This window comes from Danio aesculapii, chromosome 10, assembly GCF_903798145.1.
Source record: "Danio aesculapii chromosome 10, fDanAes4.1, whole genome shotgun sequence".
NCBI lineage: Eukaryota > Metazoa > Chordata > Actinopteri > Cypriniformes > Danionidae > Danio > Danio aesculapii.
Genome location: NC_079444.1, coordinates 41,729,293 through 41,751,262, shown reverse-complemented (window position 1 = coordinate 41,751,262; position 21,970 = coordinate 41,729,293). Strand labels below are relative to the sequence as shown.

The 21,970-nt window shown below is 39.0% G+C and overlaps 1 protein-coding gene across 2 annotated transcripts in view; it reads left to right on the top strand.

Annotated features, from left to right (window-relative positions):
• The window catches only part of LOC130235881 (lysine-specific demethylase 2B), an 89,892-nt gene that overhangs the window by 64,038 nt on the left and 3,884 nt on the right, over positions 1 to 21,970 (top strand). For both annotated transcript variants that reach the window (XM_056466402.1, XM_056466403.1), the window contains 8 exons: positions 3,592 to 3,843; positions 6,012 to 6,155; positions 8,599 to 8,685; positions 9,232 to 9,507; positions 11,528 to 12,306; positions 15,093 to 15,256; positions 18,865 to 19,026; positions 21,063 to 21,281. In XM_056466402.1, the coding sequence (XP_056322377.1) occupies positions 3,592 to 3,843; positions 6,012 to 6,155; positions 8,599 to 8,685; positions 9,232 to 9,507; positions 11,528 to 12,306; positions 15,093 to 15,256; positions 18,865 to 19,026; positions 21,063 to 21,281 (2,083 nt within the window). The remainder of the gene's footprint in view (positions 1 to 3,591; positions 3,844 to 6,011; positions 6,156 to 8,598; positions 8,686 to 9,231; positions 9,508 to 11,527; positions 12,307 to 15,092; positions 15,257 to 18,864; positions 19,027 to 21,062; positions 21,282 to 21,970) is intronic.

Here is a 21,970-nt window from a genome sequence, read left to right as displayed (position 1 = left end):
GCTGGAAGGGCATCCGCTGTGTAAAGTATATGCTGGATAAGTTGGTGGTTCATTCTGCTGTGGCAACCCCTGATTGGTGGAGGGATTAAGCCGAAAAGAAAATGAATGAATGAATGAATTTAAGACTTTTTAAGACCCAGCAGAAGACCCTGTATATAATGTACACAGCGTGAATAAAAGCCTCTGGTGTGCATGACTGACACTGTGGGCAGATTTTATCAGCATTCCTAGAATAGTAAAATGTTTTCAATGTTCAACGCGGCTTTTGTCCTATATTTTCCCCCTTTACAAGGCCTCGGGGGGCACATGAACAATTTGCATAACTGAACATTCAAGTAAATCCAAAACATATGATCCCGCTCTAAAGTTAATCAGTATAAACATTTATATGTCTGCGTTACTGTTAAATACAGTGAGAAATTCATGGACAGATCTATCATATGCTGGTTTCCAATCAAGGCACAATTCGTTAACATATAATAAAATCCCACAGTGGTATAAATTTTGCTGACTCATGTAATTTAGTTATCCCAAATGTTTAGAAGAATGTTCCAGAGAAATCCAGAGAAATAAGCAAAGCTATTAAGTCTGAGTGTGTGCTGTGTGTTCATGCTAATGCCGATTTCTGCTTTATTCATTCATTCATTTTCTTTTCGGCTTGGTCCCTTTATTAATCAGGGGCCGCCATAGTGGAATTAACCTTTCAACTTATCTAGAATATGTTTTACACAGCGGATGCCCTTCCAGCTGCAACCCATCACTGGGAAACACCCATACACTCTTAAATTCACACACATACACTACGGCCAATTTAGCTTATTATATTCCCCTATAGCACATGTGTTTGGACTGTGGGGAAAACCGGAGCACATGGAGGAAACCCACGCAAACACTGGGAGAACATGCATACTCCACACTGAAACGCCAACTGACGCAGCCGGGACTTGAACCAGCAACCTTCTTGCTGTGAGGCGATCGTGCTACCCACTGCGCCACCGTGCTGCCAAATTTCTGCTTTAGTTTTATAGAAAACAGAGAAATTAGTGTGCATTATTAGACTGCACAGAGCAGCATTATAACAGAACCCTAAAATGTATTTAGTCTGATGAAACTGCTTCTTCTCCACATGATCATGAGCTAAAGACCTGCAAGTGGTGGACTGTGGCATAGTAAAAGCTTAGCTGCTTTCGTGTCACATCGTGCTCTCCTCTAATCAACAATTGCTTTAGCTTTTCTCTCGTTTCACATCCACAGCTTTCAGTTTTACTGAATCAGTTCACACTACCCAGGGTTTCTGCAGATATCATGATGTCAAATTTAAGACTTTTAAGACCTTTTTAAGACCATTAAGTATTAAATTTTAGACCTATATCACAATATCAAAAACACACATACACATAAAGAGAAAATGCAAAATCAGTGGTAAAATAAATGTATTCAAATTGAACAGCACTGAAGACAGGTTAGCTGCACTATTGAACTACAGAAAAAACTGACTGATTTATACTTTCGACTGACACCGCATCGCGCACCTCACGAAACGGACGAGGCTTTTATACTTGATGAGTTCGCCATTGAGATATTCTTTTAGATGACAGGGGGCGGTCAAAAGAAACAGACAGTAAAGTCAGACGGATAAACAGAGAGGTAGGAAGTTTCTGGAACTACTTTATATCATTAATATCATTGAAGATTTTTAAACTAAATGTTTTTTTGTTATTTTTATAATTTATCATAATGATTATAAAGATTTTTATTACCATTCAAGATTTTAAATCAAAATTTGATGCATCACTTGCTTTTGTTCATATCTCAGACAGTTCTACCTATTAAAGTTAAATATTAATGGCAATAGAACATGGGTTGCTCTACAATTTATATGTTTATGGTAAGAATAAAAGCAAAATAAAAAAGTACACTTCATAAAAATACTGACGTTTTTTTATTTTTTATTTTGCCCTCTCAACAATTGACACGTTATACTGTCTGGCTAGTTTCTGTCCTCTACTTATAAGCTAAAAGGCAATAATGGTCCAACATTCCTAATTATTATCACCATTAAGCCTAGAAAGCATCAGTATACTGTAAACCAACAGGTTCAAATATTCCTCTCCAGTTATTAAACACATCATTTGTTATTTAATTTTAGTTTGTAACTTGTAAATAGTTTTAAATTCAAAATTGTAATATATACATCAGTGTAAAACCTATGAATGGTGGAAAAACATATTCTGTAATAGTAAAACCTCCTGGGTCTCCACTTTTGCCATGGCCTGTTTTTTGTTTTAACACACTTATCCTTCAGGTTTTACTAAACTTCAAACACAAAAACGTTCCTCCTTTCCCAGGGCTGTTGCAATTTCTAGCCAAGAATTATTGGTCATCTGGTTATCTCTGTGATCACGCATGGACGGATCATAAAGATGTGTGTACAGTCAAACCTGTTTCAGACTAAATCTCTTCAAAGTGTTTCATATTTAACTCAAATCAAATGCGGCGCCATGCGAACTGTTCGCTCGAGTCTCAAAACATTTGGTGAACTCCGCCAGCTGAAATCATGTCGCGCGGACCTAAAGCGAAGCTCCGCAAACACAGCGATGACGTCACAGTCCAATAACTGAAAGCTGATATAAAGAACTACAACACCACGAAAACCAAGCAACAACAAAAAAAGTATTTAAATGTTTAAGTGAGCATTAGATGTAGCACTACATGAACATCGGAAAAACAAGACCTGTACAAAAATAAGACCTAGAACAGCGAATTTAAGACTTTTTAAGGCCTAAAAATTAGATTTTTAAATATTAGACTTTTTAAGACCCCGCGGAAACCATGGTAACATAATAATAAGTGTTATACTTTAGTCATCCATCAACATTAATTCTGCAGGAGTCCTGTTGGATATAATGAAGACCACAGTCCCATGATTCCACACTCAGCCATGGCATCATTAAACTACGCATTGATTTGATGTGAATGTGCACCCTCTAGTGGCATACATTTCCAAAGGAGACCTTTTATTCAAAAATCACTTTCATATGGGGTTTAAACGCAGTTGTGTGACTATAAACAGCTTCTAATGGTACAAATTAATTCATTGTATTTGTTTATAATCAGACTTTATACAAACACTTTGATTGAATCAAACACTTTGATTGACATTCACCTGTTGTACGTGTCATTAGAGGGGGAAAGCCCCGCCCACTAGTGACCATCTCTCCCTCATTAGCATAAGACGTTAGTTTGTTTTTGAATCTGCCACTATGCTGACACACAGGCATTTGTAGCTCCGCCCTCTTTTAAAAAGCACACAATCTCATTTGAATTTAAAGCGACAGTCATCAAATTGGCACAATTAGGATCAAAGTCTAAAAGGGTCAGTTTCAGAGAGTTATAAAACATTATTTGTGTGGTATTTTGAGCTGAAACTTCACACACACACTTCAGACTTATTTTAGATCTTGTAAAAAGGGGCATAATAGGTCCCCTTTAAGGACTCTACATGTTAAATCAGTGCCATGCAGCATGATAATTCCTAAAACTTTTCCTTTGGCTTTAATGTTAATATTTCTAATGTTCCTTATGTTTTAGCCACGGCCGCTCAATCGTCCAAAACCCAAGATGGGCTCGTCTCCATGCGCCGCCCCAGGCTCGACAGCAGGAGGAATGAAGCTCTCGTCGGGTCGCGGGTCATCGAGTGCCCGGCGCAGACGCACACGATGCCGGAAATGTGAGGCATGTACAAGGAAAGAGTGCGGAGAGTGCCACTTCTGCAAGGACATGAAGAAGTTTGGTGGACCGGGCCGCATGAAGCAGTCCTGCATCATGAGACAGTGCATAGCGGTCAGTCTGGATCCCCAACATCACATCCAGGGTTCCCACACTAAGCCAAATATCACATTTTCACTGACTTAAAATGCTGAATGACATAATGCATGTAAAGGCAGGATGCTGTTGTGCTTTGCATACTATTAAAATGGTTTTAGCTTGAATTCATTTTGCAGGACTTTACAGCCACTATGAGAACAACAATGGGTGATGTGCCTCAGATTTTAAAAATACTAAAAATCTGAGGTACTTTTACTGTTGTGTGGCTGTAAAGTCCTGTTCCATATGTGATAGTAGTTTTATAAATATTGCATTTATTGTTTCTTTGAAGTGGTCGCTTTGAATCCTCCTAAAATGTATATTATCCTGATGGTGCTTAACCGGAAAAAGGTGGTTTGCCATTTCCAGGTTGGAAGAAAGTCCTTACCCCAGGTGGAGGAGTTCAAGTATCTTGGGGTTTTGTTCACGAGTGAGGAAAGGATGAAGCGTGAGATTGACAGGCCGATGGATGCTGCGACGATGTACCGGTGTTGTGGTAAAGAAGGAGCTGAGCCGAAAGGCAAAGCTCTCGATTTACCGGTCAATCTACGTTCCTACTCTCACCTATGGTCATAGGTTTTGGGTCTTGAGCGAAAGGACAAGATCTCGGGATACAATCGGCCAAAATGAGTTTACTTCACAGGGTGGCAGGGCGCACTCTTTTAGATAGGGTGAGGAGCTCTGTCACCTGGGAGGAGCTCGGAGTAGAGCCGCTGCTCCTCCACATCGAGAGAAGTCAGCTGAGGTGGCTTAAGGATCTGTTTCAGATGCCTCCTGGACGCCTACCTAGGGAGGTGTTCCAGGCATGTCCCACCAGGAGGAAGCCTTGAGCCTATGTCTCTTGGCTGGCCTGGGAACGCCTCGGGATCCCCCCGGTGGAGCTGGAGGAAGTGTCTGGGGAGAGGGAAGTCTGGGGTTCTCTCCTGAGACTGCTGCCCCTGCGCCCCGGCCGCAGAAAAGCGCTAGAAAATTAACTGTTCATTCATATTTCTTCGGCTTAATCCCTTATTTATCAGGGGTCGCCACAGCTGAATGAACCGCCAACTATTCCAACATGTGTTTTACACAGTGGATGCCCTTTCAGCTGCAACCCAGTACTGGGAAACACCCATACACTCACATTCACACACATTTTAGTTCATCCAATTCCCCTATGCGTTACATTTAAATTGGGATTATAGTCGATCAACAATTGAGAATACATGAGATTTGTGGAGTCATTGTTACGTATAATGATAACAGAGTGAAACTCCATCATTTTCATGTGTTTTAAAGGAAGTGTAAAGCATTCAGGCATCATAACGTAAAGCAATTGTAACGTTAAGGAAGAAAAATGTTACAGATTTATTAACACAATGAAGACTAGACAGTGTTACTTTACATTTCATTATTACATTTCTGTATCTGAATACTGTTTGACTCTCCGGAAAAACATAAAGCACCGTTTATTTGACCTTTTTCTTTGCTCTATTGTAATTATTCCTGTAATTGTATTTGTTTTTATACATGATTCACATCTTACTAAATTGACCCAACCAATCTGTTCATTCATTCATTCTCCTTCGGCTTAGTCCCTTATTTATCAGGGGTTGCCAAAGTGCAATGAACTATTCCAGCATATGTTTTACACAGCGGATGTACTTCCAGCTGCAACCCAGTACTGGGAAACACCCATACACACTCACATTCTTACACACTCATACACAATGGCCAATTTAGATAATCCGATTCACCTATAGCACATCTGTGTGGACTGTAAGGGAAACCAGAGCACCCGGAGGAAACCCACGCCAACACGGGGAGAACATGCACTGCTTATCCTGACATGTTAGTTTTAATTAACAGGTTATTAAATCATTTATTAAGCATAAAAGCAATAGAATGTAGCTAAAACAGACTGACCATAACAACAGGCATGGAACAACACGATAAATATGGCTTAGAAAAAACTAAAATTTGGCCATTAAAGTGACAGATGAAATGAAATCCCTGCTAAATAAAACAAAATTCCCTGATTTCCAATGTCTAGAACAGAAGTTTTATATTTCCATGTAACTCCATGAGCTGTGGGAACCCTACACATCTGACCCTTGATCTCCTGAATGTCATATCAAGCTAACTGCAACGGTTTGTGTGTTTTGCAGCCTGTTTTACCTCACACTGCTGTGTGTGTGGTGTGCGGAGAGGCTGGGAAAGAAGACACAGTAGAGAGTGAAGATGACAAATTCGGCATGATGTTAATGGAGTGCTCCATCTGCAGTGAAATCATCCATCCAGCATGCTTGAAGGTTTGTTTTCTAATCAGCCCACTAAAACAACCAGAAGCTAGGGCTGAACAATATATCGTTTAAGCATTGATATCGCAGTGTGTGTATCTCCATAGTCCCATCGCAGGATTCGATTGTTTATTAAAGATTAAATGGTATTTCATATTACTGAATTTAATTATTTCCAGGGTTCATACACATTTTCACTACTTTTCCATGATTTTTCCAAGACTTTCAAGTACATTTTCCTGACCTAATGTTTCATGCAATGTCTACATATGCGTAGTAAAAGAAAAACAATGCATGTTCAAATTTATTACAGCAGATCGTAAAACACGCAACAATCTATTTAGTTTCAATTTATATTTATATCAATGTAAAATTAATTTAGATAATGCTTACACAGCACTAATAATGTGAGAGTATGTGATTGGCCAAGGACAGAAAATAAGTAAATAACCTATATTCAAGTATACCGATATCTGTTTTCCATCACTTTTCCAAAGCTTTGTGGGTGTTTTTGTTTTTCCAACACTTTTCCAAGCCTGGAAAATGCCATGTCAAAATTCCAGGACTTTTCCAGGTTTTCCATGACCTGTATTTATACAATGATTGCCATGTTATTTCCCCAGAAATAATTATAAAGCACTGTTTATTTACCTTTCATTTTTGCTAATTTAGCTTTTTAAAAAGATGTGATCGCCCCAGTCAACCTAAATTTATGAAACATTTCCCAATTTAAATCATCTAGTGCAGAGTTTCCCAACCCTGTTCCTGAAGGCACACTAACAGTACACATTTTCATCCTCTCCCTAATCAAACACACCTGAAACAACTCATCAGAACATTAGAAGAGACTCCAAAACCTGAAGTTAAGGGGTCAGATGAGGGCGACAACCAAAACATGAACTGTTGGTGTGCCTCCAGGAACAGGGTTGGGAAACACTGATCTAGTGAATATGTATTCATATCACAATATATATATATATATATATATATATATATATATATATATATTTCAAAACAAAATATTGCAATGTCTGATTTTTCCAATATTGTGCAGCCCCATAGATATTTAGATTAGATGTCGCGTATGCTGTTGTTGTCTATTGGAAGGAATGCATCAATAGAGCTGCCATTTTAGTACAGGGTAGCGCTCCTTTGAAATGAATGTGGGACTCAAGGTGCAGTGGAGGACTGTGTCCATCTGGAGCCAGAGATATATATACACGTATATACATATATCTCGGGAGATTTCTCGGTGGTCAGTATGCAAATATTTTTTTAATTACGAAAATAGTTTTACATCACTTTTCTCTGTCGATGGTTGAGTGATCGCATGGGCATTGCTGACAAAGAGCGAGTGTTTGTGTGCATGAAAATGTATTATCCTCCCTCCCTGTTAAATTTGATCTAATCCCGTGTCCTGAAACACACCCCCTCTCCCACTTTCACTTGTAATTCTAGCGGAGGGAGCGATTCGTTTGTGAATAAATCTCCGTTATGAACGACTCATTTGAACCATCGATATCCCTGGGTCCTAATGTGCATATATTCCACCTTTCTGATCTAAATGGTATAACATTTGTAATGTTCAGTAATTTATGGTGGACAGTATCTACATTGAGGCGCAGGCACTGTTATGTTATCAGACACTCTTATTAGTTACTTCCAAAAACTAGCCGTTACTTCACTTAGCTGACAATAATACCAGTTTCTGGCACCGCAGCGTCTTATCATATTTCATGTACATTGTTTGCTGATTTTATTCAACAAAACTAGCATTAGCCTAGATTTAGTGTGAGTTGGTGCTACTTTGCCTTATGGTCAGGGAAGTAAGTGACTGTATTATCATCAATAACGTTACTTGTTGAGCTCAGAAGTTCGTAACATACAAAAACGTAAAAAACGAAATCTGCTGAATGAAATATTCTGCTGTCCAATGTCCAGCATCTTCAGATTGGTTCAGTTTTGACTAGTGTGGTTAAATGACGTTTGTCTTGGGAGCACTGTACCAATATGGCGACGGTATTGACGCATGCTCAGGGCCCATATGCAATATCTAGTATATTTATCTTTGGTGCAGCCCTATTGTAAACAGTGTAGGACTGTAACAGCTTACAAAACTCACGGTTTGGTTTGATATGACAGTGGTCTTACGGTTTGGTACATTTTCTACATGGCAAAAAGGACGAAATGTACTTTATTTAAAAAAAACATGGAGTTCGTACGAGGTGCTGTAAAAGATGTGAGCACAATAGTCATTCAATATTATATTTCACACACTTACACACACAATTTCACGCACAATTACCAGGTTGAATGATTGAGTTTATGATGTGTACCAATCTGAAAGCCTGAATGGTTCAATATGAATACTTGAGTTGTTACACCACTAAAACTGTGATATTGGAGTTATAATGAGATTAGTAAGAGTAAAAGCTTGTTCTGCTTTGTTGTTCAGGATAAGGATGCTGGTGGTGTTGTGAATGACGAGTTACCAAATTGCTGGGAGTGTCCGAAATGCAATCATGCTGGAAAGACAGGGAAAGTAAGCATCATTGTCCTACCTAACAACATACTTGAATGTTCAGTGATTTATCATGATCTAAATGATGATGAGCACTATCAGGCGAGGAATCATATATGGTAACTCTACTGACATTGATTACAATATATTTTTTAAAGAGATAGTTCACTCATTTCATTCACTCCAATCATTTACTTGTTCAAAACCTATGAGTGTCATTTTGCTTTTGAACACAAAAGAAGATATTTTGAAGAATGTTGGAACCCTGTAACCACTGGCTACTTGTTTTTCCTACCGTGGATGTCGATGGGTCCCAGTAACCAGCATTTTTCAAAATATCTTCTTTTGTGTATAACTGACGAAAGTAATCAAGGTTTAAAACTACGAGGGAGAGTAAATGATGATTACTTTTGGATGAACTATCCCTTTAAGTCATAAAGTTATGTAATAACTCCAGGGTTTTTCTGATGAATATTGAGTGCCTTATAACATTTATAAGTAAACTACTGATACAATGGAGTTGTTATAAATTTGTCTTGTCTTCTTTTGCACCTTTTGGCCACAAAGCAAAAAAGAGGCCCAGGGTTTAAATACGCCTCCAATCTCCCTGGATCTCTGCTCAAAGAACAGCGAGCAATCGTAAAGGAAGAACCAGACATGTCAACCGAGACCGATGCTGTTTCACCCACCATGAAGAGGAAGACGGAACGAGAGGACAACCCTACCGGCAAGTCAGAAGACGCACTAAAGAAACGTTCCCCTAAACTGGAGGACAACCCGCTTCGCAAGAAGAGAAAACTCTTCGAAAAGGACTCCGACTCAGATTCCATCGTCAGGAAAAAGGTAGCAATGAATGAGTAAAAGCAAATAATGGACCCTTTTCACAAGCCTGTAATGACACGTTTAAGGGTCATCAGCATCTTAATCCCTGAACGTTTTTAATATTTAGATTTACTTTAATGTACGAACATTTATAAGCATTTATGTATGCATTATATCGTCTTTGCATGAAATTACCGCTTATGCAAGGTGTTTGTAATAATAATAATAATAATAATAATAATAATAATAATAATAATAATAACAATAATAATAAACTTTATTTTTATATATAGCACTAGGGCTGCACTATATATATAATTTTAGCATTGATATCGCAGTATGTGAATCTGCTATAGTCATATCACAGGACGCGCAATGTAGAGTCAGGATTGTAGCTGACCAGGTATAACAGTTCAGAACACATGAATCATTTCATTTCAGTTTAACAAAGTGAACGTTTATCAAAGTTTAGCTGTGTAGCTGTGTTTTAAGCCAGTTTAAAGCATTTGGGCACAAGGAATTATTACATTTATAGCGTTAACAAAGATTAATCGCATTGAATTATTTACACTATAAAGAATATACAGCTTTATTGCACATTTGATTCATTTATTTCTGTACCTGTATACTGTTACACTCCATCGTTTGTATATTTGCTCTAATTGTCTCTGCTTGTAATTTGTTTATTATATTTTATGCACTCCCCTACAAAACCATCCCAATCAATCTAAAAGTATTAATTAATTAGTTAATTAAGGTATCTTGTGAAATATCGCAAGATAAATTGAATAAGATCAAAATATCACAATGTACATTTTTCTAATATTGTGCAGCTCTATATAGCGCTATTAAAAGTAACATCTCAAAGCACTTTACAGACATAAAAATGTGCAGCAGTAAAAGATACATATTAAGATGAATGCAAAGTCTAAATAAAAAATAATTAAAACAAAACCTGGAATAATAATAGTAATAAATCTAAAAATAAAAATAAATAAATTAAAAAAAAGTTTTAAATGTTGATTCAAAAATACTCAGGGATACTGCATTGTGAATATCACAGAGTAAAGGCTGATTTATACTTCTGCGTCAAGCGCACATGTATTGTCCAACGCAGCCTTCGCGTGGTTGCATAGCCCTTGTGTGGCTGACGCCAAAGCGCATCTCAAAAAATTGAACTATACATCATGACAACGCATATCACAAGCTTTGTGATTGGTCGGTTTGGTAGCAGTGACGAGTGTGGGTGGTGCTGTGAGCCACGAGCCCAATGAAGCGAGTGTTTAGTCCTATAGAGGAGCTCCAGATGGAGATTTTTGTGTTTACTTTATGATAAAAGTTGTTGCACGTCCGCCGGTTTCTGCCTCTGAATGAGCGAGTTTGAGCTACGTGTACATTAAAGTAGCGTTCAGAAAAAACAAAACACCAGTAAAGAAACTCGATAAAGAGGAACATAACATAACCTACTGCCAGCTAGTGTTATTGCAGAGCAACACAAACAGCACGCAGAAGTATTAATGCACGACTATGCACAAGGCATGCACCGTGGGTCACACCGATCACTCGACACAAGTATAAACCAGCCTTAAAGAGTTCTACAATTTACTGTAGGTGCCAATGAAGAGAATGCCCGGTCTCTCATAGATTTTGACTGAGCAGTTAAAAGACCCGCATCAGACGATTAGAGGTGTTTAGGATTAAAAGCTCTGATAAATATTGGCATGCTAGACCATTAAAGGCCTTGTAAGGCTGTGTCTATTGGGACGGGACAGTAAATTTGACATTATTCTCTCTTCTGGCTGCCGTTATCAGTCTCGTACAAATTTTTTTCTTTCTCTGAAAGTCTTGATAACACCATCGCTAAGTTTTACTTTTATTATTTTAGCAAATAGAGTTGTAGAAATGGTATTTGTTGTACTCTCCCATAACTCTTCATAAGTTAAGACGACTTTTGCTGCAGAGAAACCCAAAAATGTGAAAAGGGTCCATCATATTTCTGCAATGCATGCATGCATATTTGACCCTCTTTTGAAATCCACAGAAGAAGCGAACCAATCCCGATGATCTCTCAACCTCTTTGATCCTGGGACACATCAAGAAGGAAAGAGAGGACGATGAGGTGTACGAGGAGCAAGGCCAACCAGAAAGAAGCTTTGTGCCCTCAGAGGAAGAGGATGGAGATGATGAAAGAGATGAAGAAGAGGACGAAGCATTAAGTAGCCGAAAAGAGAACGGGAAAGTTTTACATAAGACATTGGAAAATGACCAATCACATGGTGGATTAACCCAGGCGGGTCCCTCTAGCACTGATGCACAGTCAAAAAGCCAGCGAAAAGCCAAACGTAAACCTCGACTGCCCAATAAAGAACTGAGTAAAGAGCTGAGCAAACAACTCAACCAGGAGATCCAAAAGACTGAGGATCGTCTGGCGCATCAGAATGGCAGGACGGTTAAGACTGAACCCAATAGTGACGGAGAGGACAGAAAACCACTGAATAATGGCAGCAGTCATCTTCGGGATTGGCTGGGGCCTAAATGGGAGCTAAACGGATCCTTGCGTGAGCAGACCCCGGTGAGTTTAATTAGGACCACTCCTGCCCCTGTCTTCCGGCCCACACCTTGTCGATCTCCGCCCAAATGTGTTCAGATGGAGCGCCATGTTATCCGTCCTCCTCCAATCAGCCCCCCACCGGACCGACTGCCTCTGGATGATGGGAAAAACCATGTCCTGCGGAGGGAGGTGTGGATGGGAGTCTTCAGCCACCTCATACACAAAGACCTGTGTGTCTGTATGAGTGTCTGCAAGACTTGGAACAGATGGTAGGTCCTCAGTATTTTTCAGGGGGTGGGGGAGGGGGTCATTTACAGTAGTCAACATTCGAAGTGAATCAAAAATGTTTTTCAAAATTCTCATTGAGGTGGCATGCTGGCTCAGTGGTTAGCACTGTAGCCTCATAGCAAGAAGGTCGCTGGTTTAAGTCCCTGCTGGGCCAGTTGGCATTTCTGTGTGGAGTTTGCATGTTCCCCGTGTTGGCGTGGGTTTTCTTCGGGTGCTCCGGTTTCCCCCACAGTCCAAACACATGTGCTATAGGTGATTTGGATGATCTAAATTGGCCATAGTGTATGAGTGTGTGGGTGTGTGTGTTTGGGTGTTTCCCAGTACTGGGTTGCGGCTGGAAGGGCATCCGCTGCGTAAAACATGTGCGGAATAGTTGGCGGTTCATTCCACTTTGACGACCCCTGATAAATAAGGAACTAAGGGCGTACTCACACTACTTACAGTTGCCTTGAACCGGGCCAAAGCACGCTTACCCCCCTCCCGTCTCCCCCGACGGCCCGCACTCACATTATATTCGGGCATGGGCACGCTTACGTCATCGATGATGCGCTGTTTAGTAAGCGCTCTCGCTTAGCACAGTAAAGATTTCTTTAGTTAAATCGTCGTTTAAGTCATTTGATATGCAGTGACACGCAGTCAAATATTTCGCAGAACAGATCAGCCACTTTTGACGCTCATAAACAATCATAAAGTCCTCGTGCTGCAGGTATTAGGAGGTTTGCAGAAGGTGCGGAGCTTTCAAGCAGTGAGGGGTTTGCGTCTTCAATAAACTACGACAGCTTGCGTTCATTGAACAGTGAGAATGATTAATAAACGCATATGAAACAGTCCCTTAAAAGTCATATCTCGCTTTCAGTTTTGGGCTCTGGCACGTTTTGCGCTCACACAAGCGTACCGCACCAAAGCCCAAGTGAACAGGGCTCTGGCACACCTCTTCCAACTGGGCCAGGGCCGGCCAAGTGAACCATGCCTGAGCCCAATTCAGAGCACTCGTACTTCCGTACTCGATCCGGGAAATGGGCCTGGGCACGGTTCGGATAGCATAGTGTGAGTAGGCCCTAAGCCGAAGGAAAATGAATGAATGAACAGATTGGTTGGGTCGATTTTGTAAGATGTGAATCATGTATAAAAACAAATACAATTACAAGAATAATTACAACGCAGAGGTCCTCAAACTTTTTTCATCAAGTACCACCTCAGAAACAATAGTCCCTCTAAGAACAACCATAATGAGCAGTATTGAAATACAGTAGCGTAGTAAAGCAGTAAAGGCCCAGTAAAGCAGCTACAGCTCTGCAGTTTAAAAACGTGGCAGATTAACTACTATTATCAAGAATGTTTATTGTTATCAGCCACTTTAAACATTATAAATAGTTTGAGCATTAACACTGTACTGTGCTTATATGTAAACAAACAAAATAAAATGTCAACATTTAAATTAAAATGTGCTTTTAAAAGTTCTTTAAAAATGGTAGGCTACTGTCCTTAAAAAGTAAGAAAGAAACCTCCTATATTAAATGTTAAGTGTTAACATAAAGTATCCTATTCATCAAAACCTGTAAATGTTGCTTGGACCTCATAAATATAGGCTATATGTCAGTAGCTCTGCTTCCATCCAAAAATGTGAATGAAGTTTATCATTCAAAACTAGATTATCGCATTAAAGACGTGCGAATAAAGCAGCGTTTCCATCCAACAAGTCAAACTGAACAAAATCACCACTTCCTGATTAACTGGTGCCAAATATCAACAGTAAAAACTGAATTTACTGTGGTAGGAGAAGCTGCGTCAAACTTATCTTCATCTAAATGACTTGCCCCTCAGAAGGCAATCCTGACACGCGGTGGCGTTTGAAGGTGTCAGACGCAGAGCACAGACGCTCTTGATTCTGGAGGTCATTAATAATATAATAACACTAATACTTAAACGGTAAGGCATTTTAGAATGACCAAAACAACAGTTCAGATGGTTTACAGTGTGCTCAGCCTGCTGATTTGTCCATTTACGCACATTTTCATCATCACATGATCTCTTATAACAAAATCACATGACCTTTCTTAATGCCCTTACTGAAATTTGTGCGGTAAAAGTGTTTTTCTTATCGAATAAAAAGTTTATCCTACTCAGTTATGTGCATAAGTTTTTTAATTAATACATTTTGGATATGCGCATAAAAAAACGGTTGATGGAAACATAGCTATATTCATATATGAACCATTTTGATATATTTTGAAATATATGTTGCATGTACATATGACATATTGGATTCCTCTGCGTACCACTAGAAGGAAGCCCGCGTACCACTAGTTTGAGACTAGTACCACTAGTACCGCAGTTTGAGAACCACTGCAATAGAGCAAAGAAAAAGGTCAAATAAACGGTGCTTTATGGTTTCCGGAGAGTCAAACAGTATTCAGATACAGAAATGTTATAATGAAATGTAAAGTAACACTGTCTAGTCTTCATTGTATTAATAAATCTGTAACATTTTTCTTCCTTAACGTCACAAATGCTTTACGTTATGATGCCCGAATGCTTTACACTTCCTTTAAAACACATGAAAATGATGGAGTTTCACTCTGTTATGACTCCACAAATCTCATGTATTCTCAATTGTTGATCGACTATAATCCCAATTTAACATTGCAGATCCTGCGATGTGACTATTGCGCACACACACATTGCGATATCGATGCTGATAGGATATATTGTGCAGCTCTACTCTGCATCTACTCTGTTTTCATTGGTCTCCTGCATCTGTTCTCAGGTGTTGTGATAAAAGACTGTGGACCAAGATCGATCTGAACCGGTGCAAGTCAATCACTCCGCTCATGCTCAGCGGGATTATCCGCAGGCAGCCCGTCTCCCTGGACCTGAGCTGGACCAACATTTCCAAGAAGCAGCTCAGCTGGCTAATCAACAGATTGCCTGGTACAATCGCAGTTTTACTCATCCTCTAATTTGTTTAATAGCAGAATTATTTCTTCTTAAGCATGGGATGATCACTGGCTTCAAGGTTTACTGCAGTTTGTAAAAGTCAAGGTTTTAAAACCACTAACATTTTTAGTTATAGCATTCCTACTGTATATATAAGTTTTTTTTGACTAATATTTTATTTAGTTTTTTAGGCTAACAGCAGATCTGACCCTCTGCATTAAAAGCTACAGGTCAGCCCACGATTTAGGAAACATCTGAAAAACAAATCACTTATAAACCAACATCCAAGCATGCCATAGACCTTAACAGTGCAGTAGCTGTACTTTACATCCACAGAAAAACAAAGATCTCCAAAGAGGTCGTTGCTAGATCGGATACGTTTGCGGCCCGAAAGTTAACGAGAATTATTTCTATTATTTATAAAATTTTCCATTTAATGTATTTTATTAACGTCTACCCCCACACCAATCGTAAACCCAACCATCAGAGTAACGTAAAAACACTAGCTGTACAGAGTATTATTTATGCTATCTATTAAATTACCCAATAAATTGTATTTTTTTATGTCTGCCCCCACCCCAACCCTAAACCCAACCGTCACAGTACTGTAAATATATTAATTATTGCTCTACAGTGTCTTAAAAAAATGCTGCTATATTAATGTGCATATCGCACTTCCGGCCGGCCGCATATCCGATCTAGACTTTACCCTCCAAAGATGCCTTTTCAAGTTGTAAAGAAATCTGTGTTTAACCTTATTTTCATCATTTAGACATGTTTACTATTCCAAAATACTTAAAATCATACCATCATACTGTGAAACCGTGACTTCCATACCATCAAAATCTTATACCAGCTCATGTCTATTCCCAGTGTTGGGAAAGCTACTTAAAAATTTAATGAGCTAAGCTATTAGCTACACTACTTAAAATGTAGCTTAACTACACTAAAAGCTACACCCTGGAAAATGTAGCAAGCTAAGCTAAAAGCCACTTTGCAAAAGTTGCGTAGCTTCTTTTAAGCTATTTTTGCCATTTTTATTTTTAAATCAAAGCAACTTAAATTATCTTTAATATCTTAGTGATCACTAAAACTGTCAATGCATCATATGAGGCAGAATTGTTCAGTTCAGTTATTTACTGTAAATAATATGCTGTACCAAACAGAAACAAATGATAGTGTATAAAAGCAAAAACTACAAATCCAATAATTACAATGATTACAAATAAGCATTTAATTACACTAACTTACATATTGTAGTATAACTATCATGAAATAATACTTTAGCCTTTACTACAGTAAACACGAGAAACTTGCTTGATGGAAAGCTGAGTCTAAATAAAAGCTGAGGGAGAGGAGTTCTCCACATATATATATGTGATTGGGCGGGCGGCGATCGCAAAGTTAGGGAGGATATTTGCCGATCACAAAGTGAAATGGAGGGGGGGGGTGATTGAGCAAGAGGGGCACCCCCCTGTGCACGGCCCTCCCTCAGCCATCTTTCCATCAAGCAAGTTTCTCGCGTCAGCCCAATGATTGACTTGCGATGTCACTGACCAGAGCGAGAGGTGGCAGTAACGCACCAAAAAGTTTGTTGTCAACCATCGAAAAAACAGGAAGAGGAAGAAAACACCATTCTCCCCTGCTGAAAAATCCAGCTTAAACCAGCCTTGGCTGGTGGGCTGGTTTTAGCTGGTTGACCAGCCTGGTTTTTGAGGGGTTTTGGCGATTTCCAGGCTGGTTTCCGGCCATTTCAAGCCTGGTCTTAGCTGGTCAGGCTGGAAACTGACTAGCTAAATCCAGCCAAAACCAGCCTGGTTTAAGCTGGACATAGCTGGTTTTGGCTGAGCTCCCAGCCTGGCTAGGCCGGTCAAGCTGGTTTTAGCTGGTCATCACCCAGCCTGACCAGCTAAGACCAAGCTGGAAATGGCCAAAACCCCTCTAAAACCAGGCTGGTCGACCATTTGGCTGGTTTAAGCTGGATTTTTCAGCAGGGTCGCCATCATATGGATTTACTTCATCGGCTAGACACCGGCCTCACAGCTCTGTGAATGTTGGTGCCGTCACTTATTGATCTGCGATCGGTAAATGTAGCTTGTGTTGACTAAAAAAATAGATTCGCTACTGAAAAGCTATTGGATTTATAAATTAGCGACGCTACCACCACGCTACTGAGAAATGTAGTTAAGCTAGTAGTAGATAAGCTGCTGCCCAACACTGTCTATTCCTTAAAGACTTATTCCTGGGCTGTATCCTAAATTGCCCCTATACCAGGGCTCGAATTGCAACCGTTCTGGTTGCATATGTGCCCAAAATTCTATCTATGCGACCTCAAAATACATTTGGGAGCATTTGTGCGAGTGCTTAAAATTGTTGTCGCGCGACCAGTTTTAACTGCAAAATGTTCACCGCATGTGCATATTCACGAGACATTCATGCAGAATGACGCAACGCTCAGGAATAGTTTAAAACAGTTGACATGTCAACTTGCTGCAGTAAATAAATCCCACATACTAGCCATGCCTTCAAACTCTTATTGGCCCACTGCTCTTGAACTGAACACAAATGGATTGGTTAATATCAGCTGTCAATCACTCAGATAACTTTATTAATCACCCTATACTCTTAAGGTAGCAATATGGACTTTTTGTAAATACAAACGCATACTTTGAAAAGGTACCGCCCCAGCTTTCAGTACTGTTTCTGACTGTATGATTATTTTAAGCAATAATTATTTAATTTATAGTATGATTAGGAAAAAACTAATTTTGAGATGGAAAAGATATAGTTAGGATACTGTGTCGCATGGATGATAATTGAATATTAATCAAATAATGTCATTACACTGCTGTCTTTCCATCAAGCAAATTGCTGCATTGCTGATCATGATTTCAAGGATACATAAATCTGTCCTTCACAAGACGCATGAGCACGCAGCAATCTCAGATCAACTCATCCTGAGATCTTAATCTGGTTCTCAAACTTGTTGGAGATCTGTTATCAATATTAAAAGATCCAGGATCTGCCAAATCATCTTAGATTGTTTAAGCGAGGTACAGTGAATTATTTACTCTCCAGTATATTTTTTTCCCCAATTTCTGTTTAACAGAGAGAAGATTTTTCTTCGACACATTTCTAATCATAATAGTTTTAATAACTCATCTCTAATAACTGATTTATTTTATCTTTGCCATGATGACAGTAAATAATATTACAGGTAGACTAGATATTGATCAAAACAGTTCTATACAGCTTAAAGTGACATTTAAAGGCTTAACTAGGTTAATTAGGCAAGTCATTGTATAACGATGGTTTCTTTTGTAGACAATTAAAACAAACATTGCTTAAGGGGGCTAATAATATTGACCTTTTTAATTATTTAAACAGCTTTTATTCTAGTCGAAATAAAACAAATAAGACTTTCTCCAGAAGAAAAAATATTATAGGAAATACTGTGAAAAATTCCTGAATCTGTTAAACATCATTTGGGAAATATTTAAAAAGGAAAGAAAAATGCACAGGAGGGCAAATAATTTTGACTTTAGCTGTATGAATAATGGACCCCTGACTTGCATGACCGCTTTGTGTTGTTTTTCTGGCAGGTCTGCGGGTTCTGCTGCTGGCGGGCTGCTCGTGGGCAGCAGTTTCTGCTTTATGCACGTCCAGTTGTCCCTTATTAAGAAATCTAGATGTACAGTGGGTAGAAGGACTCAAGGACAACCAGATAAGAGATTTACTCTCTCCACCGACTGACAACAGACCAGGTAATAAATGAAATGCTGATTAAATGTGGGTAGTTAACCCTAACCCTAACCCAAAAATACAAATGTACAGACTATTTACTCACTTCTCCAGTGGTTCCAAACTGAGTTTCTTTCTTCTGTTGAACGCAAAAGAAGATCAATTTGAAGAAAGCTGAAAACCTGTAACCATTGACTAAAAACAAAAACTACGGTGGTACAATGTTTACAGGTGTGCAACATTTTTCTAATTATCTTCTTTTGTGATTAATAGAAGAATTTCATAAAGGTTTGAAACAAGTGTGAGTAAACGGATGACAGAATTATCATTTGTTTGATGAACTATCACCCACGTGTGCTGCTTACTGCTCTTACCAATCTATAGCGCCCCCTTGTGTACTAATTAAGTAGCACAGCAAGATTTTAGGGTCATACTTTAGTCAAGTCATCTTTATTTCTATATAATGTTGCTTTTCACAATGTGTCAAAGCTGCTTTACGTAATATTTTAGATTGACCAACTTTACAATAAGGTTTCCCTGGGATCAATTTTCTATGAAAAGTATTCACAGTTCGAAACGTGTTTAAAATGTGTCAAATTCTATGACAAAAATGAAAAATAAATGCAAAATAAAAGAAAAGTAATACATTTTAAAGTATAAACAATTCACTAATATTTAATGTACTAACATGAACTAAGAATGAATAACACTTGTGCATTTAATAATGTCAGTTAATGTTAATTGCTAAATGTACTAATGCATTATTAAACTAGGGGTGGGTGATATGACCTAAAATTAATATCCCGGTATTTTTCATCTTTTGAACGGTGACGGTATAATATCACGGTATTACTTTCAATAGCAAAATAATATACATCTCAAGGAAGAACGGACAAAAGAAAGTCTCACTTCTATCACTCTTTAAAAGTTTTGGTTTGGGTCATTGTAAATGCTCAGTCTCGTTATGAGCTTAATGAGTTAATGATCTTCATTTCTCTGTGTTGGTGGAATAAAGCAGGCAGGTCAGCCGCACCAATTTATGAGCAGACAGAGCAGGATTCTCATGATGACCACCAGCGCAATTCCGCTCTTTGTTATGAGCCGTAGTTTCAGTGTAAACTTAGTAAAGGTGAGTTTCTTTGGCGATGATGTGTACAGTGTTAGATTTTATATTTAGCGGACATTTGCGCTAAACACGCGGTGAATGCAACGCATCGAGATTCAGGCACCTTCTCCGAAAACACTCGATTGATCTCAGCTGGCGGATCAACATTTACCTCATGTCATGATCGCTGTCATCTGCGCCATTATTATTATTATAACTTTAGGTGAGGTTTGCAAACCTGTGCACTTTTCACTCTTCAGCCGTTTGCATTTCCTGCAGTAACAGAAGCTCCCTGTTATCTGACAGCGGGAAGCGTTGAGTGACTGACAGCTAATATGAACCAATACAGCAGCAGGGTAGAGCGATTCAGCAAGTTTTTAGAGAAAATCAAATCAGATTGCTCTACAACCATTATATTCAGACACACAAATGTTCCCAAATATATTATGAGGGCGCATAGATTACATTTCGGGCGCTCATGCGACCAAAATGGTTGCAATTTCGAGCCCTGTAGTATAAGGAAATGTATTCAGACCACAACTGAACGTTTGAAGAAAATTGAATGCCTTATTATTTAGAATTAGCTATTATTGATGTAAATGCAGCCGTTCAAGGCGCATAATTGATTTATTACAGTATTGACGGTATTAGAAAATCCATGTCGTGGCGCAATGTCACACCGGTGATGACTATGACACCGGTGTACCGCCCACCCCTAATTAAAACCCATTATTAAAATTGTGCTTAATCAATGCACTAAGTTCATTAATGTTCATTTTGTTTATAAATACTGTAATAAATGTATTGGCCATTGATTGTTCATATTAATAAAGACAATAACTAACATGAACAAATTTCACCTTATTGTAAACTATCATCAGTATTTGTTACACTGTTTACAAGTTTTGCTTTGTAAACATAAACAAAAAACAGTTGTTTACTTGTATCTGTCAGGTCAGCTGGACTGCAGAAGTAAGCTGAGGAATGTGGAGGATCTCTGTCTAGCCGGTCTGGACATCACAGACACGTCGCTGAAGCTGATCATAAAACACATGCCTTTACTTTCCCAACTGGACCTCAGTTACTGTAATCACATCACAGACCAGAGCGTCAACATCCTCACGGCAGCCGGCACCACCACCAGAGACTCGCTCACACACATCAACCTGTCAGGTACTGAGCTATTTTTTACAGTCTATGATACTAACAATTTCACTCAACAGGTTACACATGCTAACAGACTGATAAGAAAAGTTACAGCTGAAGGCAAAATGATTAGCATAGGTCTTCCCAAGAGCTGTTTAACAGAGAGAATAATAGTTTTAATAACTGATTTCTTTTATCTTTGGCATGATGACAGTACATAATAGTCTATTAGATATTTAAAGTGACATTTAATTTTAGACCCTGTACAGCATTACTTTTATTCTAGTCAAATAATTTCTTATCTTTGAGATATTAAAATAGCTTAAGCAGGGCTTGACAATAAGGACTGCCCATGGCCCAGCATGTGAGACGCTCGGGACAGTAGACAGGAGGGTTACTGGTCTGATCAGGCCAGTGCTGCCTTGTCACTAAAGTTTAATTTGGCTGCGACTTTGTCAATTGCGTGCAAATACAGACTATGGGTGCTTTCACACCAGGGAACCTGTCTCGGTTGCCCAGTTAGCGCGGTTCGTTTGGCATATGTGAATCCTGCAATTGTGCTCTGATCAGCGCCAAATTAATCAGCTCGAGATCGCCTGAATGAGGTGGTCTTGGCTCGATTGAAACGAACTCGAACAGATCGATTGTAGTGAGAAAGTCATACAATCCAACGCGCCAGGCTATATATCAGTGTATTATGGTTTTGTAATAGCCAC